General features: G+C 47.3%; 1 protein-coding gene across 3 annotated transcripts in view; it reads right to left on the bottom strand.

Annotated features, from left to right (window-relative positions):
- The window catches only part of LOC144599981 (receptor expression-enhancing protein 2-like), a 34,540-nt gene extending 12,794 nt beyond the window's left edge, over positions 1 to 21,746 (bottom strand). For 2 of the 3 annotated variants that reach the window (XM_078411265.1, XM_078411266.1), the window contains exons 1-5: positions 21,655 to 21,746; positions 5,835 to 5,907; positions 3,364 to 3,440; positions 2,482 to 2,602; positions 746 to 859 (exon numbers count right to left, since the gene is read on the bottom strand). In XM_078411265.1, the coding sequence (XP_078267391.1) occupies positions 746 to 859; positions 2,482 to 2,602; positions 3,364 to 3,440; positions 5,835 to 5,907; positions 21,655 to 21,686 (417 nt within the window). In that variant the 5' untranslated portion in view covers positions 21,687 to 21,746. Of the gene's footprint in view, positions 1 to 745; positions 860 to 2,481; positions 2,603 to 3,363; positions 3,441 to 5,834; positions 5,908 to 21,079; positions 21,216 to 21,654 lie in introns of those variants that run through there. The other variant, XM_078411267.1, reaches the window with a different exon arrangement.
- Positions 21,747 to 23,504: the final 1,758 nt, after the last annotated feature.

Here is a 23,504-nt window from a genome sequence, read left to right as displayed (position 1 = left end):
AAATTAGGAGACCAAAACTGCACACAATTCTGAATCACACAGAGAACATGCAAACTCCATACAGACAATGCCCAAGGTCAAGATCGAACCCAGGTCTCGGGCGCTGTGAGGCAGCAGCTCTACCAGCTCCCATTAAGTAATAAGGACAAGCAGAAATGACAGTGACAGCAGGTCACTACATTCTGTTGAGGTGAGAACAGCAACAGCATTTAATTGGCTTTTTCTGAAGGCTGGTAATTGTGCCAGGTTCTGAAAACAGGTTCTATTACAAACAACAGGTAGTACTTCAACCAGTAACTACCTGGTATTACTGATTATTAACTGATTGTATCATTGATGAGTATATATTGACGTGTGCCGTTGCTTTAATGGGACCATTACATTGCAGCAAGTAAGGATTTCATTGTTCTGTTGTCAGTACTTCATACAATCAAAAACTCTTGACTCTCTCGTGACACAGTCCATGCAAGCAACTGATGGGAGTCTCAAGTCTGTGATTCTGCTTGCTTGAGTCGTGGAAATTAATTCAGTTCCAGCTGGCAGAAGTTCGGAGATTACAATTCTGCAAGAAGTCCACAGGCTGAGGCAAGGCCTACAATGCACAAACATAGAGTCACAGAGAAACAGACCCTTCGGCCCAGCTTGTCCATGCCAACCAAGCTAGTCCTATTTGGCCATATCCCTCTGAGCTTTACCCATCCATGCTGCGAGCATCATGTGGGGAATGTTGAGTGAATGCATTTACCTTGGCTGCAGCCGTTACTGCGACATTGGCAGCGAGGTTCAGTCCACGTTTCCCAAACCGCATCATGGTCTGGTAGCTGCGATCTTTGGCTTGGCTTATGTACTCATCAATCTCCTGTGCAGGGGGAGAGAGAGTGCACTTACAATAAAAAGGGAGCAACTACCAATTGAAATCTGCAACAGCTCTACAGTTGTCAGCTTTAAGTATTTCCTTTCCCCGTGTTTATATTGACCAAAGGAGGATCAATGCATTAAAACTACCTTCACCACAACGCTGACAATATCTTCAAGGAAAAAGATGTTAGGAATTTTATTACAGATTAGTCATTCTTCAGCAGTAAGCAAAGTACTGAGGAACTCAGTGGGTCAGACAGCATTCATGGAGAGAGATGAACAGATGACGCTTCAGGTCAGGACCCTTTGGTCTGAAGAAGGGTCCCGATGTGAATCTCTCACCCCAGTCCAACTGTTCAATCTCTTTTCCAATGTTGCCGAAGAGTGCCCTCGACTTCTGCCTTTCCCAAATACGAGTCCTTCCACCTCTGAGCCTCTGGCTTTGGCCTGTGAGTGTGCAGGATATGGTGCTGACCTTTGCTCATGTTCCCCATTGCTCCTCTCACCCGAACATTTCACCGCTCATAAAGACTCATAATTACATTACCAGGTGGCAACTTAATGATTTTTAGGCAGATGGAGAATGATTCACGGGTGGTTAACTGTTCTTGTGCAACGGGAGGGAAGGCAGGATCATGCCACACTCCTGAGGACCATGTGAAGTCATGGGCATATTTGCCCTCGGCTACATTCAGGTACCGAGAGAGCACTCATCAAGTCAAGACATCAAGGTGTGTTGAAAGAAAACTATATATCCTCAGCAGATTGGTCTTTGTAAACTGCAGATGCACAAGGTAGCACGCATCCTTGCAAGCCCACTCTGTTCCTGGGAGGAGGACATGTATCACTGCGAGCCAACTCCCTCTCCCTAAATGTTGACAGACATTGGCTCAGCCATTAATTCACCACAACTGAGTCAAATAGGGCAGAGCAGCAATAAATTGCAGCAAAGCTCAGCACCACGTCGTTTTGCAAGTGATGCTTCAGCTACAGCTACTGCGCTGGGCCAGTGAGCAACATTACACCAGTTGGTAAAGAGAGAGGAAGAAACACATAGGTTCCACCTACATTCAATGCAGTTCAAGGCCAAATAATCTTGACACTGATCGCCTCATTTGTGTTGAAATTGTCCCTCCATTGTTGATAATAAAAAGCAACACCAGGTACTTAGGCAAGCGTATAATACTAGAAACACACGTGTTGGAATTACAATCATCTGTAAAACACTGTGAAAATAATGCAAACATTTGTTGTAATACTTTTGTTAATTAAGCTTTCTTGACAAATTATTCACTTTCAACTCAGAGGGATGTTGTTCATGACTGGTGAATAGTGGAGAAAAATGCAAAACAAATACCAGTTAATGCTCTGGGTCTGAAATGTGTGATCAACACAAGATCATTTCCAATCGAAATAACATTCAGATGTTTAATTACAATGAACCATCTGAAGTTGCCACTGTGTTATAATGTGCTCATGGAAGCCTACCCCCTTCTCCAAACTTCATTTCTGCATTCTGCTTGAACATCAGCACAAACCCCAACAAATGGTGAGATGTTTGATTTTAGTTGGGGACCATCAGTGTGCAAGGGTAAAGATTACAATCATCTGTAGCAGACTTACCTTCTCTTTGCTGGACAAGGTTGGGTGCACAAACTTCCTGTACAGAACGCTGGAGCCCTTCGTATATGGCGACAGTAACCAAATAACAAAAGCTATCTTCAACTCAAAGTAAAATGGAAACCTGTGGGAATACAAGGGCAAGATGAGTGAATAGAGCACTGAACAAAAGTCTGTAAATTATCCCAAGACCCCTCAGTTCTCTGCTTCATCTTCACTTCCTTTCCAACAGCCTCAAACGAAGGACAGGACAGCACTAAAAGTCAGGACAATTCATTCTCAAACTTTCTAACTTTCATCCGTTCTTGCAGCATTTCAACCACACTCATGCAGCTAGCCTTCTGGTGACTGTAATGCTGGAAAAGGATGATTCTGCAGATAGTCCACAGCCTGGAATACAGGAACAGGGGCTCCGCTGGGGGAAAGAAAACTTACAACATTTGGCTGGAAGTACTTTTTGTTACTTTACAGAATAGTTGCTACAGGTGGAAATGATAATTCTTGGGCTTATTCAGGAATCAGGTGTGAGGGAAAGCAGAATCTTTTGTCTGGGGAGATGAGCCAGATTTCTCATCTCATCCAGTCTTTGGTAAAGACGAACTTTGACTGACAGCAAAGCTGAGCAATAGGCAGAAAGGAAGAAAAATGCACACACAGCACCTGAGCAGAGCATGTGACATCTGGGGTGTAGGAAGGAACTGCAGATGCTGCTTTAAACCAAAGACTGGAGTAACTCAGCAAGTCAGGCAGCATCTCTGGAGAAAAGGAAGAGGCAATGTTGTGGGTCAAGACCCTTCTTCAGGGGAGAGGGAAACTAGAGACATGAAAATAGTGTCTGTTTGATGTACAGGCACAGAATTGTGACTTCCATGTCCTTCTACTCACCATGAGAGGATTATATCGGTGAGAGTCTCGGCTGCGGTAAAAAATGCAAATACAATCCAATACATCATCCATTTCACCTGAAAATGAGGGAAATACACAACTGTTAACTCACAGGCCATTCAGGATACCTCCTATTCTGTCCAATGGTGGGGTTGGAGCATTGCTTATTCTGTTAAACAGATCACAATTTATATTATGTAAGAACTAATTTTCAGTCTGCTTGCTGACAAGTGACACTGAGACTGTGGGAAATTGTTAACCCATCCACACTCTGCCCGATCTACATTGAGAGTTATTCTGGTAATTAAACACCAACTTTGCCAACTTTGCAAATACTGTGAGATGTGAACAACATTTACTAATTATTATAAGAATCAGATTCTTCATAAAATCTGGAACATTCAAGGATTTTTGTAAAGCGTTTCTGGTGTTCTTCAGAGATCGTCAGCCGTTCAAGTCAAGAGTGTTTTATCGTCAAATGCCCCGAAACGGAATAATAAAATTCTTACTTGCAGCAGCACAACAGATTTGTAATAAACAACAATACAAGCTCACAATAATGTGCAGCGCCCTTTCAAAGCCACCAGATGTCATTAACTTGTCCTTCGAAACTGTGGATTAATGAATTCACTATGAGGATTTATGAATTCACACGTCTGATTTGTGTAAGTCCAGTGAGGCCACTCCATGTGCTCCCTGCACCGAGCATCTGGGTGCATCAAATGTGTTGGGCACAAAATGCTGGAGTAACGCAGTGGGACAAGCAGCATCTCTGGAGAGAAGGAATGGAATGGGGGAATGTGTTGGGTTTGCGTTCCTCATTCCAGTCAGTATCTAACGAATCAATCATGCTGTCCACAGTGGAAAAGACGTACAGGTATGTAGGTTAATTGCCTGGATAAATGTAAAAATTGTCCCTAGTGGGTGTAGGATAGTGTTAATGTACGGGGATCGCTGGGCGGCACGGACTTGGTGGGCCGAAAAGGCCTGTTTCCGGCTGTATATATATGATATGATATGATATGATAAACAAATAACAGGCAGTTCCGCTATAAAGCAATCGTTCTTTTCTAGAAACCTCGTCTTATAGAAAATGGTGTTATAAAGACCATTTATTTGAAATGAAGAAGGGTCTCAACCCGAACGTCACACATTCCGGCTCTCCAGCTTTTTGTGTCTATCTTTGTCATAAAGACAGGTGTCCATGCAGGAAAGGAGTTTAGGCGTAGACAAATCCAGACTTGAAATAACAGGTTATTTTCCCGGCAGGATTTTCAAACATCATTTTATTTTTGCTGATGACTACACAATGTGCATTTCTATTTGTAAATCTTTAGCAAATGATGTAGCCCATGCCTAAACCTAACCTAGACATGGAGTGAATCTACCCGTCTATTCTGGATATTCAGAGGCATTAGCTAGACATGGAGTGAGTCTACCCGTCCATTCTGGATATTCAGAGGCATTTCAAAACCATCTACCCCAACCCAAAGCATACCATTGTTAACGAGAATCGCAACTGGACTAGACAGGTGTGGCAGATCAGAGGTTGCAACATGAGTCATCTCCTGATATTCTGAGGCATCTCCATCATTTGCAAGCAATAGTCACCAGCAGATGGAATACTCTCATGACTGGGATGAGTGCATTCAACATTCAAGAAACCAAGGTATCACAAAATGCTGGAGTAACTCAGCAGGTCAGGCAGCATCTCAGGAGAGAAGGAATGGGTGACGTTTCGTGTCGAGACCCTTCTTCAGCTAAGCATCGTCCAGAAATTAGCAGACTGGCACCCTCTCCAACACTGTATTACCCTTTGTGGCTGTACTGTCGGCTGGTATTCACCCAGGTTACTCCAACTCACAAACCCATGAACTCCATGATTACGATCGAGAGCAGCCAGAGAATGAAAACATCACCACCTGTAGGTTCCTCCAGAATGAATAGCATCCCCTTGTGAATACGTCACCACTCCTGCCTTGCCAACAGCACCTCCTCTCAGGGGCAATTTGGGATGGAAATAAACGCTGGCTTGGCCAGCGGTGCCCAAATCCCTCCAAAAAATTATGAAAATAAAAGTACTGTTGATTAGTGCAGAGGTCAACATTGGACCTGTTCCAAAACCTGTTCATCTAATGCTTGTGATCATGTATTGTCTTTCTGCTGACTGAATAGCACGCAACAAAAGCTTTTCACTGTACCTTGGTATACTTGACCATAAACTAAACTAATCATGGAGACATTTATAAGTGTAGTTGGGGAATTTTTAGCTGATTAACACTGTTAGGAGTAAATCTTAGGCTGCAAATCGATGAGATGGGAGGTGGCCAATTCTGATACCTGCCCTCTCACATCTCCTTCCTCCCGTTAATAATGCAAGTCCAAAGATGAACATCAGCTTCCAAGATGATGTTGTCCCTCAGATATCTAACTTACCAGCTCAACATTTCTAATATAATAAAGTTACTCACATATTCCTTAACATTTTTCGTTTTGACTGCTTTGTAAGAAGAGTATGCAGGGTACAGAGTGCCAAATATTAGCCTGTGGGAACACAAACCTTATAATTAGTGGATGGAAAGAGACAGAAATATTCAAAAAATAGATATGGAGAGAAGGTTGAGCAGAGCTCAAGTACGCAGGGGGATTGTTGGTAGGTAAATAAGCCCAATAGCGAAGAGGCAATGTTCATGTGCAGACACTACCTCGTTCTTCTGAATTCCCACATGTGGGAACCCATAGAGAATGCCTCCATACATTTGCGTAGTTAGCAATCCTCAATTGTTGTATTATTATAGTGATATTTATCCAACTGAATTCATAAGAGCTACATGGTTACTCTTGGTGTGATTCTAATCCCATGTAATAAATGACCCAGATATTCTCCATATCAAAACATGATGAGCTTTCCTGAAAATTACTCTGGATCCTTGTGTCATTGCTCTTCATCCAATGATGTCAAATACAATTACTGTACTCATTTGTAACTATGATCAGTACAACAAAATCTGCAGGATAATCAATTAAATTGGCAATCAATGGTAGATCTGGGAGAGCCTTGCAGCTGACCGCACGAGGTGGAGAGGTACCCTGAACCAACATCTCAAAACGGGGGAAGAGACACTGATGAACGCAGCGGCAGACAAGCGGGCACGCAGAAAGGAGCACAGCAACTTCAACAGACCAGAGACCACACACAAACGTGACCTTTGCCACAGAGACGGTCACTCCCACATTGGTCTCTTCAGCCACAAGCAACGCTGCTCTAGCCGAGGTGTGGAGCAAGCAGCCAACTAGGATGCAGCACCCATGGTCAGCCATGACCCAGGGGGCTAAGAAGGTACTATCACTGCTGCAAGATAAACAAAAATCACACACAAGACGGAAAGCTGGAAAGCTGTGCTATTAAGAGTAATGCTTCAAAATCAAAGCCCTCTGATACTTCCTGGTTTACCACTACCAGCGACAGATCTGTAAGCACCCAATACTTTAGTGATGAGGAAACAAGGAGCTGCAGAAACTGGTTTACAAAACAGACACAGAGTGCAGGAGTAATGCAGCGGGTTAAGCAGCATCTCTAGAGAACATGGATAAGTGATGTTTCGAGTCAGGACCATTCTTCAGACTGGTTGTGGTGGGGATGGGGGGTTGCAGGACAAAGCATGGCAAGTGATAGGTGGATACAGATCAGGGGGGGGGGGGGGGGGTGAGAGGCAGTTGGTTTGATAAAGGCCAGAGATGAAAAGACTAAAGGTGTGAGATAAGCATTGAAGTATGAATTGAGGAAGAGATCTAGGTGGAAGGGGACAGGGGAATGGGAGAAATGGGTGTGAATCCAGGAATGATATTGAGTTAAACATGCTGTCTCCATAGACAACCAAACCACCAACAAAACTTACTGTTAGGTTTGTGTTTCATTGTTTAGCTTCACCTGACTCTCTGCATCTCCAAGGTGCATCTTTATCATGTTTGTGATTGAGCCCATTTAATATAAAATCTATAGGACAGGAAGCTAATCAGCCCATCATGTTCATGCCTGCCACAAATGGAGCTGCTGCAGAATCTCCCAGCTGTTGGTGGGTAGCTTTGCACATTACCACTCCTCAAATACATCTTCACATATGTTTTAAACATGGTGAGAGTTACTGCCTCCACCAACATTTCTAGCACAAGTTCGAGAACCTCACTACTCTTTTCTGAAAAGCATTTTTCCTCAACTCGCCAGGACATGAACACAAAGAGCAGGAGACGAGCAACAGCTGTCACATCTGGCCATTCACACCTGGCCGTTCACATCTGGCCACTCACATCTGGCCATTCACACCTGGCTGTCACATCTGGCCATTCACATCTGGCCATTCAGCATGGTCATGCTGATCTACTCCAGGACCTGACTCCTCTTCACTGACCGATCCACAGAGCCATGAAGTCCCTAAATACTTCCTCATTAAATACCTCTGATGATCCACCCTCCACAAAGCTCTGGAGCAGAGAGAGAGTTTCAGATTCACTTCCTTCTGGCCAATCTCATCTTTCCTTCTCAACCTTAATCTCCTGCCATCTCCCATAGCTCGACCCTGTACTAATGAACAATGTGTTCATCTCCGATTTACAAATACTCAATGCTCTTTCCTCTGCAGTTTACATAGAAAATAGAAAACAGGTGCAGGAGGAGGCCTTTTGGCCCTTCGAGCCAGTACCTATCCTCGGTTTCTGAAGACTTTGGACTTTGTTTGCTCTGCAACGGACAATAGACAATAGGTGCAGGAGGAGGCCATTCGGCCCTTCGAGCCAGCACCGCCATTCACCGTGATCATGGCTGAACATTCACAATCAGTACCCCGTTCCTGCCCTCTCCCCATACCCCACTGGGACAATGACATGAGTCATCCCCTGCCTCTTCCACCTCATTACCAGTGTAGTGGTTTCAATGCTCTTCTGCTTTGGACATTTTCCACCCAGTTAATCAAACTAAATACATCACAAACATGGCAACTTACTAACCACAAAACTAGGATTAGGATTCTGCACAGCGAGAATGATGTCACTGCTCCACCCACCATTCTGCTGGGATCAGGAGATTTTACTCCCGAATGCAAGCAGACATCTTTGTCTCTCTTGGACCAGCAGTTCCACAGCAAACACCGACCGGCTGCCACACAGATAATAGGCTGATTGGAAAGGTCGGGCAAAGGTTGTTTAGAAAGTGCTAGATGGAGGTGGCGGGAATATGGCATTCCAGCTCACAATCCGTTGCTAATCACAGCATTGTGGAGACTTTGTCAGCTACCACTTCTTTCTGACCGTTGCTCTGCAATCAACAACACAACTCTTCATTATTATTTCTGTGGCCTCCTATTCTTTGAGATAAACCTTGCTAACACTGATTTTGTGCTCATCCATTTAACTAAAAAATGTGGAGGAACGATACAGGCAGGAAGATAATAGACAATAGGCGCAGGAGTAGGCCATTCGGCCCTTTGAGCCAGCACCACCATTCACCGTGATCACGGCTGATCATTCTCAATCAGTACCCCGTTCCTGCTTTCTCCCCATATCCCTTGACTCCGCTATCATTAAGAGCTCTATCTAACTCTCTCTTGAAAGCTTTACACCTCTCAGGGTAAAAGGTTTTTCCTCATCTCAGTCCTAAATGGCCGACCCCTTATTCTTAAACTGTGACCCCTGGTTCTGGTCTCCCCCAACATCGAGAACATTTTTCCTGCATCTAGCCTGTCCAATCCTTTAAGAATTTTATATGTTTCTATAAGATCCCCTTTCATCCTTCTAAATTCTAGTGAATATAAGCCCAGTCGATCCATTCTTTCATCATATGTCAGTCCCGCCATCCCAGGAATTAACCTGACGAACCTACGCTGTACTCCCTTAATAGCAAGAATGTCCTTCCTCAAATTAGGAGACCAAAACTGCACACAATACTCCAGGTGTGGTCTCACCAGGGCCATGTACAACTGCAGTAGGACCTCCTTGCTCCTCTACTCAAATCCTCTTGCTATGAAGGCCAACATGCGATTTGCTTTCTTCACTGCCTGCTGCACATGCATGCTTACTTTCAGTGACTGATGTACAAGGACACCCAGGTCTCGTTGCACCTCCCTTTTTCCTAATCTGACTCCATTCGGATAATATTCTGCCTTATTATTCTTGCCACCTCACATTTATCCACATTATACTGCATCTACCATGCATCTGCCCACTCACCCAACCTATTCATGTCACCCTGAGCCTCATAGCATCCTCCTCACAGCTCACACTGCCACCCAGCTTTGTGTCATCCGCAAACTTGGAGATGTTACATTCATGTCACTTCTGTACTGTACAAGGTTTTGTAATTACACTGATATTTAATATATCAAAATTAAAAATTAAATATTCAACAGGTTTAAAAATTATTTGACTAAGATAGTTATTGAATAAATAAACATTAAATGTGCAATATTTGAAATCTAAAGCTAATGAGTTTATTTTTTACACCATGTTAACGAAGGTTCCTCGCGTCAGTGATCTTGCAGACAACAGCAGCTATACTTCACATTGGGCCAAAGACCTTGTGTCTGTGTTGCGGACTTTATGACTCTGTGACTCTGTTCTCCAACACTGTCCATGGCTCGGACATTCGGACATCACATCTACTGACTTCATGAAATGTTTTACGATTCAAACATTGAATTTTGAACTTTGATTCGTACGATTCAAACTTTAAATCAAATTCAACTTTATTCTCTTTGTTACAAAGCAAGAGCAAAGCTTGGTTCGGGATATTGGGCACACAAATTCAAGTTCTGAGGCAACTATTCCTCTTCAGGAAATAAATTCCGCCAGTCCCAAGATTTAGCGAAACAGAAAGTATCAACTTGAAGATTGGAAGGAAAATACAGAAGATAGTGGACTGGTCAAAGTTTCATATTTCAAATCATGAATGTTCTTGGCAATTAATGGTCATGGTTGATAGTTACATGGTCCGAATATCACAATGTCATCCATATAAATGATCAATATTCAAACATTGACTGTAGAATTCAAAATACAAACACTATCTGATCTTAGAGAGGTGTACAAGATCATGAGGGTAAGAGAAAGAGATTATTTTACACAAAATATAGTCATCAAGAACCAGATATTAGTTTAAGCTGAGAGGGGAAAGATTTAATAGAAATCTGAGGGGCACCTTTTTTCACACGGGTAGGTGTAAGGAACAAGCTGCTGGTGGAGGTGGTTAAGGGAAGTAGAAACATAGAAACATAGAAAACAGGTGCAGGAGTAGGCCATTCAGCCCTTCGAGCCAGCACCGCCATTCAAAATGGTCATGGCTGATCATCTAAAATCAGTACCCCGTTCCTGCTTTTTCCCCATCTCCCTTGATTCCGTTAGCCCTAAGAGCTAAATCTAACACTCTCTTGAAAACATCCAGTGAATTGGCCTCCACTGCCTTCTGTGGCAGAGAATTCCACAGATTCACAACTCTCTGGGTGAAAATGTTTTTCCTCATCTCAGTCTTAAATGGCCTACCCCTTATTCTTAAACTGTGACCCCTGGTTCTGACTCCCACAACATCGGGAACATTTTTCCTGCATCGAGCCTGTCCAATCCATTATGAATTTTATATGTGTCTATTAGATCCCCTCTCAGCCTTCTATATTCCACTGAATACAAGCCCAGTTGACCCATTCTTTCATCATATATCAGTCCCGCCATCCCAGGAATCAACCTGGTGAACCTATGCTGCACTCCCTCAATGGCAATAATGTCCTATTGGGGAGGGGAGGGGAGGGGAGGGGAGAGGGGGAGAGGGTGCTGCACCAATGCAGGAGAGGTTTGGACCCAACGGGTCCACTTGGTCTAGTATGACAACAAAACGCTCTTGACTCTGTAATTTGCTGTTCAGTAGGGTTTCACCTGACTGGGAAATCCTCTCAGTAGCAAGGAGTGGAGAATTCAGCCAACATTTGAGTGCAGGAGGAGAATACAGATAACGGACTGAGCTAGCACCCATTGAAATCGTTGGTGGAAGATGGATGTGGTGGTGGACAGTTTGTGGGAGGATGAAAGGGATGGCTGTCTGCAGTGGGGGGTGCCTGCAGTGGAGGGGTGTCAGTGCAGGGGGGCTGTCGGCAGTGGGTGGGTGTCAGTGCAGGGGGGGGGTGTCAGTGGGGGGGGTGTCTGCAGTGGGGGGCGGTGTCTGCAGTGGGGGGCGGTGTCTGCAGTGGGGGGGTGTCAGTGCAGGGGGGTGTCAGTGCAGTGGGGGGGGGGGTCAGTGCAGTGGGGGGGTGTCAGTGCAGTGGGGGGTGTCAGTGCAGTAGGAGGGTGTCAGTGCAGGAGGGTGTCAGTGCAGGGGGGTGTCAGTGCGGTGGGGGGGGTGTCAGTGCAGGGGGGTGTCAGTGCAGGGGGGTGTCAGTGCGGTGGGAGGGTGTCAGTGCGGTGGGGGGGTGTCAGTGCAGGGGGGTGTCAGTGCGGTGGGGGGGTGTCAGTGCAGTGGGAGGGGTCTGGGCAGTGGGGGGTGTCTGCAGTGGGGGGGGTGTCAGTGTGGGTGGGGTGTCAGTGCGGGGGGGTGTCAGTGCGGGGGGTGTCAGTGCGGGGGGTGTCAGTGCGGGGGGTGTCAGTGTGGGTGGGGTGTCAGTGCGGGGGGGTGTCAGTGCGGGGGGTGTCAGTGCGGGGGGTGTCAGTGTGGGTGGGGTGTCAGTGCGGGGGGTGTCAGTGCGGGGGGGTGTCAGTGCGGGGGGGTGTCAGTGCGGGGGGTGTCAGTGCGGGGGGGGTGTCAGTGCGGGGGGGTGTCAGTGTGGGTGGGGTGTCAGTGCGGGGGGGTGTCAGTGCGGGGGGGTGTCAGTGCGGGGGGGTGTCAGTGTGGGTGGGGTGTCAGTGCGGGGGGTGTCAGTGCGGGGGGTGTCAGTGCGGGGGGGGTGTCAGTGCGGGGGGTGTCAGTGCGGGGGGTGTCAGTGCGGGGGGTGTCAGTGTGGGTGGGGTGTCAGTGCGGGGGGGTGTCAGTGCGGGGGGTGTCAGTGCGGGGGGGTGTCAGTGCGGGGGGTGTCAGTGCGGGGGGGTGTCAGTGCAGGGGGATTCAAATGTCTGGTGTCATTGAGAGGGTGAGGATCACTTGATCAGCAACAGATCAAACGATCCATTTAGCAATGGAGAGCTTGGTCATTCTCAGGGAATGCTCTTTGATTTCATGCCCACCTTACTTTGTCATTCAGTTCAGAAATGTGTGTGTTCAAAACAAATTGGGGCTCACTTAATGTTTGACCATAACACCGTTTGGCATAACACGGTTTCTCATTTTGCTTTGTTTTTGAAAGTTGTGAAGGAATACCAAAGCTACACTGGTGAGGAATTGTAAATGTTTGGACCAAAGTGGTGAATTAAGTGAAAGGATACAATGAATTGTCAAGGAAAGCAGAGCAGAGAGATGGATCCATTCACCAGAGCCTGCCACAGCATCCCCCAGCTCTCACTCTGAAGGCAGCACCTCCACCTGCAGGCATTCTGTTGATATTCAACACTATTCCATGCGCTGGGAAATTTATAATTCTTTCCATTCTGTGGCCGAGCCTCCACGTTTCCACACTTCCATTCTCCTGTTTAACATTACCTCCTACATATCCCCGCATATTAACACTATCCTACACACACTGGGGACAATTTACACATACTCCAAGCCAATTAACCTACATACCTGTACGTCTTTGGAGTGTGGGAGAAAACCGAAGATCTCGGAGAAAACCCACGCAGGTCACGGGGAGAACGTACAAACTCCGTACAGACAGCGCCCTGGGTCTCCGGTGCTGCATTCACTGTAAGGCAGCAACTCTACCACTGCGCCACCATGCCACCAGTTTAAAACCTTGCTAATTAAACCTTGTTAAGTTTGTAATGTTGCTGGGGATGGGTGAGCTGGAAAGAATGGTTGAACGACTCTATATATAATTCCTCAGTCATTTTTTGCAGCATCACCTTTATTATTGATATCATCAGTGGGTCATTCTTCTGAAGTCTGAAGAAGGGTCTTGACCCGAAACATCACCCATTCCTTCTCTCTAGAGATGCTGCCTGACCCGCTGAGTTACTCCTGCATTTTGTGTCTATCTTCTGAAGTTAATGTCTGGTTTACTGGGTACTGTAACTCAGTTCAGTGTCACAGAGATGGAATCATCTCTGGTGTAACTCAGTCTGACTCATTCAGTCAACCATGATGAATGTCAACAATGTTCAGTGAAGTGAAGTGAAGAGCAAGCAATGTAATGACTACAACAACTATGATACACACACATGCAAAACGTCAAATTTGATCATGCACTTTTAACTTTCTACTGAGAAGTTTTATTTATTGTGTCAGCAAGTTGCTTAATAAAATGATTGAAAATCTTTTAGTAACTGTAAAACAGAAAAGTGTAGATGGTGAAAGTCTGAAATTAAAGCAGACAAAGCTGGAAACAGTCAGCATTTGTGGAAAGAGAAAAAAATAACAATTCAAGCTGATAACCCTCTCAATATACGACTGAATCCTATAACCCTGTGATTATCAGAGGTTCTGGAATTTTACAGGTGAACACAGACAGGGGAACAGACCTTTGCTGGGTGCTGACCCACGAGCTTGGTGGTCAGACTCAGAGAGCAAAGTCATTTAACACAGAGCCATCAAAAAATCAAATCATTTTGGCTGGGAACTGAAGCCGGCAGCTGGGAACTGACGACAGAATCGATTCATTTATCATCTGGTGTAAATTATCTGAGCTCAAAATCCAAGAAAGGATTTTGAAAAAACAATCATCCAACATGTTTTTTTGCAGGGTGCAGGGTGACATGGACAGGTTGTGTGAGTGGGCGGATACATGGCAGATGCAGTTTAATGTAGATAAGTGTGAGGTTATTCACTTTGGAAGTAAGAATAGAAAGGCAGATTATTATCTGAATGGTGCCAAGTTAGGAGGAGGGGGAGTTCAACGAGATCTGGGTGTCCTAGTGCATCAGTCAATGAAAGGAAGCATGCAGGTACAGCAGGCAGTGAAGAAAGCCAATGGAATGTTGGCCTTCGTAACAAGAGGAGTTGAGTATAGGAGCAAAGAGGTCCTTCTACAGTTGTACCGGGCCCTGGTGAGACCGCACCTGGAGTACTGTGTGCAGTTTTGGTCTCCAAATTTGAGGAAGGATATTCTTGCTATGGAGGGCGTGCAGCGTAGGTTCACTAGGTTAATTCCCGGAATGGCGGGACTGTCGTATGTTGAAAGGCTGGAGCGATTGGGCTTGTATACACTGGAATTTAGAAGGATGAGGGGGGATCTTATTGAAACATATAAGATAATTAGGGGATTGGACACATTAGAGGCAGGAAACATGTTCCCAATGTTGGGGGAGTCCAGAACAAGGGGCCACAGTTTAAGAATAAGGGGTAGGCCATTTAGAACAGAGATGAGGAAGAACTTTTTCAGTCAGAGAGTGGTGAAGGTGTGGAATTCTCTGCCTCAGAAGGCAGTGGAGGCCAGTTCGTTGGATGCTTTCAAGAGAGAGCTGGATAGAGCTCTTAAGGATAGCGGAGTGAGGGGGTATGGGGAAAAGGCAGGAACGGGGTACTGATTGAGAGTGATCAGCCATGATCGCATTGAATGGCGGTGCTGGCTCGAAGGGCTGAATGGCCTACTCCTGCACCTATTGTCTATTGTCTATTGTCTATAACATTACATCCCTGTTTTTGTACACAAGCCCTCTTGAAATAAATGCTAGCATTGAGTTTGCTTTCTTTACTATTGATTCAATTTGCAGATCTTTGGGAATCCTGCACCAGCACTCCCAAGTCCCTTTGCACATTCGATTTCTGGATTCTCTCCCCATTTAGAAAATAGTCGACGACTTTATTCCCACTCTCCCAACCTGTCGATGTCTTTCTGCAGTCCCTGCTTTCACTACACTACCTGCCCCTCCACCTATTTTCGCATCATTCGCAAACTTGGCCACAAAGCCTTCAATCCCCTCGTCCAAATCATTAATATACAACGTGAAGAGTAGCGGCCCCAGCACCGAGTCCTATGGAACTCCACTAGTCACTGGCAGCCAACCAGAAAAAGCCGCCACAGCCAGACATAAAAACAGCTTTTTTCTGCTCAACAACCAAACGTCTGTAGCCTCCTTTTGCTCTGGTATTTTATTTCATTCTTCACATGTTTAAATTATAATGTTTTATTCTTAATTGTTTACTGATTATCATGTTGTTACTTGTGAGCAAAGCACCACGGCAAATTCCTTGTATATGTACATACTTAGCCAATAAAATTCATTCAATTCAATTCAATTTGTCTTCTGCCATCCAGCCAACCTGGTTACAGCTCTGCTGATTTGCTCCCTTCTTGTACGGGGAGTGATTATCACAATTGTCCAATCTTCAGGAATGAATGAATGAATGAATGAATGAATGAATAAGTTTATTGGCCAAGTATGCATATACAAGGAATGTGCCTTGGTGCTCCGCTCACAAATGACAACACAAACATACAGTTAACAATTAAGAACCACTCCTAATTCCAGTGATTCTTGAAATATCACAACTAATGCCTCCACAAACTCTGAGGCCACCTCCTTCAGAACCCTGGGGTGCAGTCCATCCGGTCCAGGTGACTTACCCACCCTCAGACCTTTCAGTTTTCCTAGCACCTTCTCCTTGGTAATCGCCACTCCACTAACTTCCACCCCCTGACTCTCTAGGATTGCAAGCACACTGCTGGTGTCTTCCAATTATGCAAAAAAAAGTCATTCAATTCCTCTGCCATTTCTGAATTTTCCGTTATCACTTCTCTTGCATCATTCTCCAGCAGTCTAACGTCCACTCTTGCCTCATTTTTGTTCTTTATATAGGGTCGTGAGGGATAGGAGCAGAATTAGGCCATTCAGCCCATCATCTACTCTGCCATTCAATCATGGCTGATCTATCTCTCCCTCCTAACCCCATTCTCCTGCCTTCTCCCCATAACCTCTGACCTGTACTAATCAAGAATAGTGTATCTGTAGAAACTCTTGAGGAAACAACTGTGAGGAAGATGCTATAAGGTTGCAGGGTGACTTGGACAGGTTGTGTGAGTGGGCGGATGCATGGCAGATGCAGTTTAATGTGGATAAGTGTGAGGTTACCACTTTGGTGGTAAGAATAGGAAAGCAGAGTATTATCTGAATGGTGTCAAGTTAGGAAAAGGGGACGTACAACGAGATCTGGGTGTCCTAGTGCATCAGTCACCGAAAGGAAGCATTCAGGTACAGCAGGCAGTGAAGAAAGCCAATGGAATGTTGGCCTTCATAACAAGAGGAGTTGAGTATAGGAGCAAAGAGGTCCTTCTGCAGTTGTACAGGGCCCTAGTGAGACCACACCTAGAGTACTGTGTGCAGTTTTGGTCTCCAAATTTGAGGAAGGATATTCTTGCTATTGAGGGCGTGCAGCGTAGGTTTACTAGGTTAATTCCCGGAATGGCGGGACTGTCATATGTTGAAAGATTGTAGCGACTAGGCTTGTATACACTGGAATTTAGAAGGATGAGAGGAGATCATATCGAAACATATAAGATTATTAAGGGGTTGGACACGTTAGAGGCAGGAAACATGTTCCCAATGTTGGGGGAGTCCAGAACAAGGGGCCACAGTTTAAGAATAAGGGGTAGGTCATTTAGAACTGAGATGAGGAAAAACTTTTTCAGTCAGAGAGTTGTGAATCTGTGGAATTCTCTACCTCAGAAGGCAGTGGAGGCCAATTCTCTGAATGCATTCAAGAGAGAGCTAGATAGAGCTCTTAATGATAGCGGAGTCAGGGGGTATGGGGAAAAGGCAGGAACGGGGTACTGATTGAGAATGATCAGCCATGATCACATTGAATGACGGTGCTGGCTCAAAGGGCCGAATGGCCTCCTCCTGCACCTATTGTCTATTGTCTTGCTATCCTCTTTTATATTATTGGCTAGCTTACATTCGTACTTCATCGTTTCTCTCCGTATTGTCCTTTTAGTTACCTTTTGTTGTTCTTTAAAAACATCCCAATCCTCTGCTTCCCACTAATCTTTGCAATGTAATCTGCCTTCCCTTTTGCTTTTATGTTTCCTTGACCTCCCGTGTCAGCCATGGTCGTCTTATTCTCCCCCTGGAATCCTTCTTCCTCTTTTGAATGAAATGATCCTGCACCTTCTGAATTATCCACAGAACTTCCTGCAATTGCTGCTCTACCATCATTCCCACTAAAGCCCCTACCAGTCAATCTTTGCCAGCTCCTCCCTCATGCCTTGCTCATCCCCTGAGCTCAGCTGTAATGCCCACTCATCCAACTTCACCTTCTCCCTTGCAAATTGTAGGTTAAATCTTATCATATTGTGGTCACTACCTCCTAGTGGTTCCTTTACCTTAAGTTCTCTTATTAAATCTGGTTCATCGCACAACACTAAATCTAGAATTGCCTTATCCCTGGGAGACTCCACTACAAGCTGCTCAATGAAACTATATCGGAGGCACTCTACAGTTCCAGAGTCAAATGTCCAATATACACAATGGGAAACAAAAGAATCAAACTGTACCCTAGCTTATGGAAGGACCGTTCAGAAGCCCGATAATAGAGGGGAAGAAGCTGCTTCTGAATCTTGTACCTTCTATAAGATCTGCCCAATGGGAGCAGCGAGAAGAAGAAATGACCTGGGTGGGACAAGTCTTTGATTATGTTGGCTGCTTTTCCAAGGCAGCTGGAAGTTTAGATGGAGTCAGTGGTAGAGAATCTTGTCTATGTGATGAACGAGGCTACATCCATAACTCTCTGCAATTTCTTGCAGCCTTGGGCAGAGCTGTTCCCAAACCAAGCTGCGATGCATCCCAACAGTGTGCCCTCTGTGGTGCATTTGTGGAAGTTTGTAAGAGGCATTGGTGACACACCAAGCGACCTGAGTCTCGGGGGTAGAGGCATTGGTGACACACAGTGACCTCAGTCTCGGGGGTAGAGGCATTGATGTGCCTTCTTGCCTGTCGCATCAAAGTGGTTAGTCCACAACAAACCTCCGCCATTTGAAGCTCTCCACCATTTCCATGTCGGTCCCTTTGATGATGATCATCTTGCTGCTTTCCACAACAGGGACTGAATCAGCAAAGCACTCAGATGTCAGCAGAGATTTTGTGTGCACTTTGGCTTAAATCCACAAAACCAACTCAAGAGCTGAAAATGCAGCCATACAGGTCAAAAGAAGATGATTCTTTCTGCCCATGCAGTCATTGCTGCTTCAGGGAGATCTTTCACCTGAGCTTTGTCCCCTGAAACCCACTTGTTCTTTCCTTCCAACCACCTTGTTGGAAATATTGAAAAACAGTGTTTGAAATATATGCTCAATAAGAGAACATAAATAAGTAAATCACCTTTTGAGAAACTGATAAACTAGAAGCCTTTGTGCTTTATAGACGTTCATGTCCTTACTAATTCAATGTCACTTATAATTAATGGTCTGTACGTTGAAATGTTGGACCCACTGAAAACGTAGATGACACTAATTATGGTTCCATAAAAGACTCCAGTACATGAGGGGATCCTGGGACACAGGTCAAACAACCTACATCAAAGAAGAATGTAGTTTCGGACCATGCGGTAGTTAATCCAGACGTACAGCACAAAACAGACCAATAGGCTGACCTTGTTTATGCCACCAGATTGGCATACTGTGCTTCTTCCATTGGCATTCACTTGGCCCATATCCTCTAAACATTTCCTGTCCATTTATCTGACAAAATATCTTTTAAAAGGCGTAATTGTATCCACTTCTATAGCTTCCTATGGCAGCTCGTTCCAAACACAGACTGCCCTGTGACTGAAAAGGTTACCCCTGAGATCCCTCTTAAATCTTTGCACTCAGCTTAAGCTAACGCCTTATACTTTTAGAATGCTCTACCCCGGGAAAAAACAGTGAACGTTCATTTTATCCTTGCCCTTCATGATCTCGTACACCTCAATAAGGTCACCCCTTAGCCTCCTCTGCTCCACACAGAAAAAGTCCCAGCCTATCCAGCCTCTCCCTATAACTCAACCCCACAGGTCTCTGGAACATCCTGGCTGATCTCTGCTGCACTCTTTCCACTTAATACCATTCTTCCTACAACTGGGCAACCAAAACTCACCAACAACTTGCACAGCTGCATCACGAGATCCCGACCTTTGCACTTAACACCTTTCCTAATGATGTCAAATGCCTTCTTCACCCCAATGCCCACCTGACTCGCCATTCCAACGAACCGCGCACCTGTACACCCTAATTTCCCTGTTCTACAACACTCTCCAGGCCTCAACCATTTAATGTGCATGTCCTGCCCTGGTTTGACACAGCAAAGTTCAATATCTCACACTTGTGAGAGTTAAAATCCATTTGTCAATCGTTTGCCCACCTTCCCAATTCATCTCGATCGTTAGTTACCCTTCCCCACACAGTTCAACAACCAACACATTGTGGAAACTCTTCAATCAAACTGCCTTTGATGGCTTCACATTCCTGCTAACCAAAGGGTTCATGTTTCCGAGACAACCCACCATGAACTTGTGATGCAAATCAAACACTGGGGATGGGTTCCAGCGGCCAGTATCACTGGCAGACTCTGCCCACTACACCACGACCTCCAGCTCAGCACCAGGTACCTACATGGGTTGCAGAGGCAGCACCAAAGTGCGGGCTACAATGCGCCAATGTCCTTTGGTTCCAACCTTCTGCACATTACCCTCTGTTTAACTTTGTGACTCCACAGAAAGAAAACAGGTCTCTATAATTTAAAAAATCATCATTCCAATTGCCAAGAGGCAGATTGGTATTCTAATTTTAAATCAGAAGATTTCTGTACTTTGTGAGTCATTTATTGCTTCAACCTTATAGGATGACTCTTAATAATTAATCTGTTTTGTGACAGGAATTTGCAACAGTTGAGAAAGGCAAGGACATTGTTTACTGTGGGGGCTGACAGCCCTAACATCAGATGCTGGAACATTCACAGTTTCACAATCAGCCCACATCAAGACCATCTATCTCACTGGTTCTCCAACACACGAGCACTGGCCAAATTCACAGCTTCACACTGCAGCCAGCTTGCCAGTGCTCGTCTACAGCGACAGCCCAGGTACTGGCCCACTCTCACAGTCCGTGCAGAGACAGCGGGGGGAGAATTACTGTCACCCAACATCTTGGGGACACCAGTAATGAGCAAGGACCCAACCAAGTCCAGAAGGAACCAACTCAGTTCTGCCAATGGTCGGGCCAGTTCATGTCACAATGCACCGCCTCCCAGCCCCGCACTGGTGAGACACAGGGGGCCCATCACCATCCTCCGGGGCCCTGTCTCGCTGCGCTGCCCGTTGCCTGCAGTAGCCGGGCTACGTCTCCCCCCCCCCCCCCCCCCCCCCCCCACTGTGTGTGTGTGTGTCTCTCTCTCTCTCTCTGCCTCCTCCCCACCGGCACCCACTCACCCCCAGCACCCACTCACCCCCAGCACCCACTCACCCCCGGCACCCACTCACCCCCGGCACCCACTCACCCCCGGCACCCACTCACCCCCGGCACCCACTCACCCCCGGCACCCACTCACCCCCGGCACCCACTCACCCCCGGCACCCACTCACCCCCGGCACCCACTCACCCCCGGCACCCACTCACCCCCGGCACCCACTCACCCCCGGCACCCACTCACCCCCGGCACCCACTCACCCCCGGCACCCACTCACCCCCGGCACCCACTCACACCCGGAGGCCGACAGGGTGTTCAGGCAGGGGGCGAGGGGCCGGGTACTGGAGCCCTGAGCTGCCGACATGTAAAGGACCATCGAGAAACCACCGCTGTGATGTGACCATCGCCGATCAATGAGAACATTTGTCGCTTGGATCTCCTGCCCCGACATCAACATCCACCCGGCTCACCTCCACCCCCACCCCACCCTCACCCCCACCCCACCCCCGCCCTCGCCCTCACCCCACCCCACCCCGCCCCCACCCCCGCCCCCACCCCCACCCCACCCTCACCCCCACCTCACCCCCACCCCCACCCCACCCTCACCCCCACCCCCACCCCCACCTCACCCTCACCCCCACCCCCGCCCCCACCCCACCCTCACCCCCACCCTCACCCCCACCCCCACCCCCACCTCACCCCCCACCCCACCCTCACACCCTCCACAGCAGCCCTGTCCCTGTCTCTCTCTCTCTCTCTCTCTCTGTGTCTCTCTGCAAGGACGGGGGTGTCGGTTCTCAAGGTGCGGGTCCCGATGGTGAAAGATGTCGCCGCGCCGTCCGCAATACTCACACCACCAGCCGGGAGATGATCCAGGAGACCATGGTGGCCACCCGGGCTGCCGCTCCCCACTGTCCCGCTCCCCACTGTCCCGCTCCCCACTGTCCCGCTCCCCACTGTCCCACTGCTGCCCCGCTCCGGCTCCCGACCCGCTCCCGATCACCGCGGCAATGACGCAGCTCCACCCCCCGCCCGCCGCAACAACACACAGAAATATATAAATAAATAGATGGATCGTCCTTTCCTTCCTTCTCTCTCGCTGTGGCCCTGAATGACAAGGTGGCCCAGATGCCACCAGCCCCCCCCCCAGATGCCCACCAGCCCCCACCTGATGCCCACCGCCCCCCCCAGCCCCCACCTGATGCCCGCCAGCCCCCCACCTGATGCCCACCGGCCCCCCCCAGCCCCCACCTGATGCCCACCAGCCCCCACCTGATGCCCACCGCCCCCCCAGCCCCCACCTGATGCCCACCGCCCCCCCCAGCCCCCACCTGATGCCCACCAGCCCCCACCTGATGCCCACCGGCCCCCCCAGCCCCCACCTGATGCCCGCCAGCCCCCCACCTGATGCCCACCGGCCCCCCCCAGCCCCCACCTGATGCCCACCAGCCCCCCACCTGATGCCCACCGGCCCCCCCCAGCCCCCACCTGATGCCCACCAGCCCCCACCTGATGCCCACTGGCCCCCCCAGCCCCCACCTGATGCCCACCAGCCCCCCACCAGCCCCCCACCTGATGCCCGGGTCGAGCTCTAATCTCGCCAACGGTCCTCTGCTCACAAATCTCACATCCCCACAGCGTTTATCTACAATAGAGGATGCGATCGACTCGCACACATTAAACACGATGTCTTCTATCATCTGTCTGCAACACCCTGTATCTGAAGATAGGCAGAGTGCTGGAGTAACTCAGCGGGTCAGGCAGCATCTGTGGAGAACATGGATTGCTTTAGATTGTTCATGCTGCCCACCAAGTTCCTGCTTTAAACCATCGATCCACAATCTCCAATGAGTTACAAGGTGACTGAAGAAAATAATAACCATCATTCACGGTAGAGTATTAACACAAAAACCCCTATTCCCCTGAATCCTTTCCATCTCCAACCCTCTTACCCAAATGCCACACCCTGTACCCCCTTACTGTTTCTCATGATTCTCACGTGTTTGTTTGAACCGAAACGTCACCTATCCATGTTCTCCACAGATGCTGCCTGACCCGCTGAGTTACTTCAGCACTCTGTGAAACGTCACCTATCCATGTTCTCCACAGATGCTGCCTGACCCGCTGAGTTACGCCAGCACTACGTGTCTGTAGTTCGGAGAATATAGCTCAATAGGTAGCAGTCCCCCACTTCTAAGCTAGAAACTGGAGGTTCAGATGGCATTCTTGAGACATGAGCACTTAACCTTGCTCATGAATCAGGGGAACACAGCCACATGGTCTTCATCTGCTTCTTCTCAGCTGGATCAACAACATTCCATGGCACTGTGAAGATCCAGAGAAACTGGTGCCAATTTCTGGGCATGTTAGTCCCTCATCTGGGCTCACTCTCATCATTGATCACATTACTGTACCATGACTGTTGATGGAACCCTGATCTGTGTGACTTGTTGCTGCCTATCCTGACCTTAAATGATTGCAAGGCATTGAGACCAATGGAAGCCATGGAAGATGCAACGCAAGTATAAACCTTTTCAATAGACAATAGACAATAGGTGCAGGAGGGGCCATTCGGCCTTTCGAGCCAGCACCGCCATTCATTGTGATCATGGCTGATCATTCTCAATCAGTACCCCGTTCCTGCCTTCTCCTCATACCCCCTGACTCCGTTATCCTTAAGAGCTCTATCTAGCTCTCTCTTG

This window comes from Rhinoraja longicauda, chromosome 14, assembly GCF_053455715.1.
Source record: "Rhinoraja longicauda isolate Sanriku21f chromosome 14, sRhiLon1.1, whole genome shotgun sequence".
Classification (NCBI taxonomy): Eukaryota; Metazoa; Chordata; class Chondrichthyes; order Rajiformes; family Arhynchobatidae; genus Rhinoraja; species Rhinoraja longicauda.
This window is presented reverse-complemented; position numbering and strand designations above follow the sequence as displayed.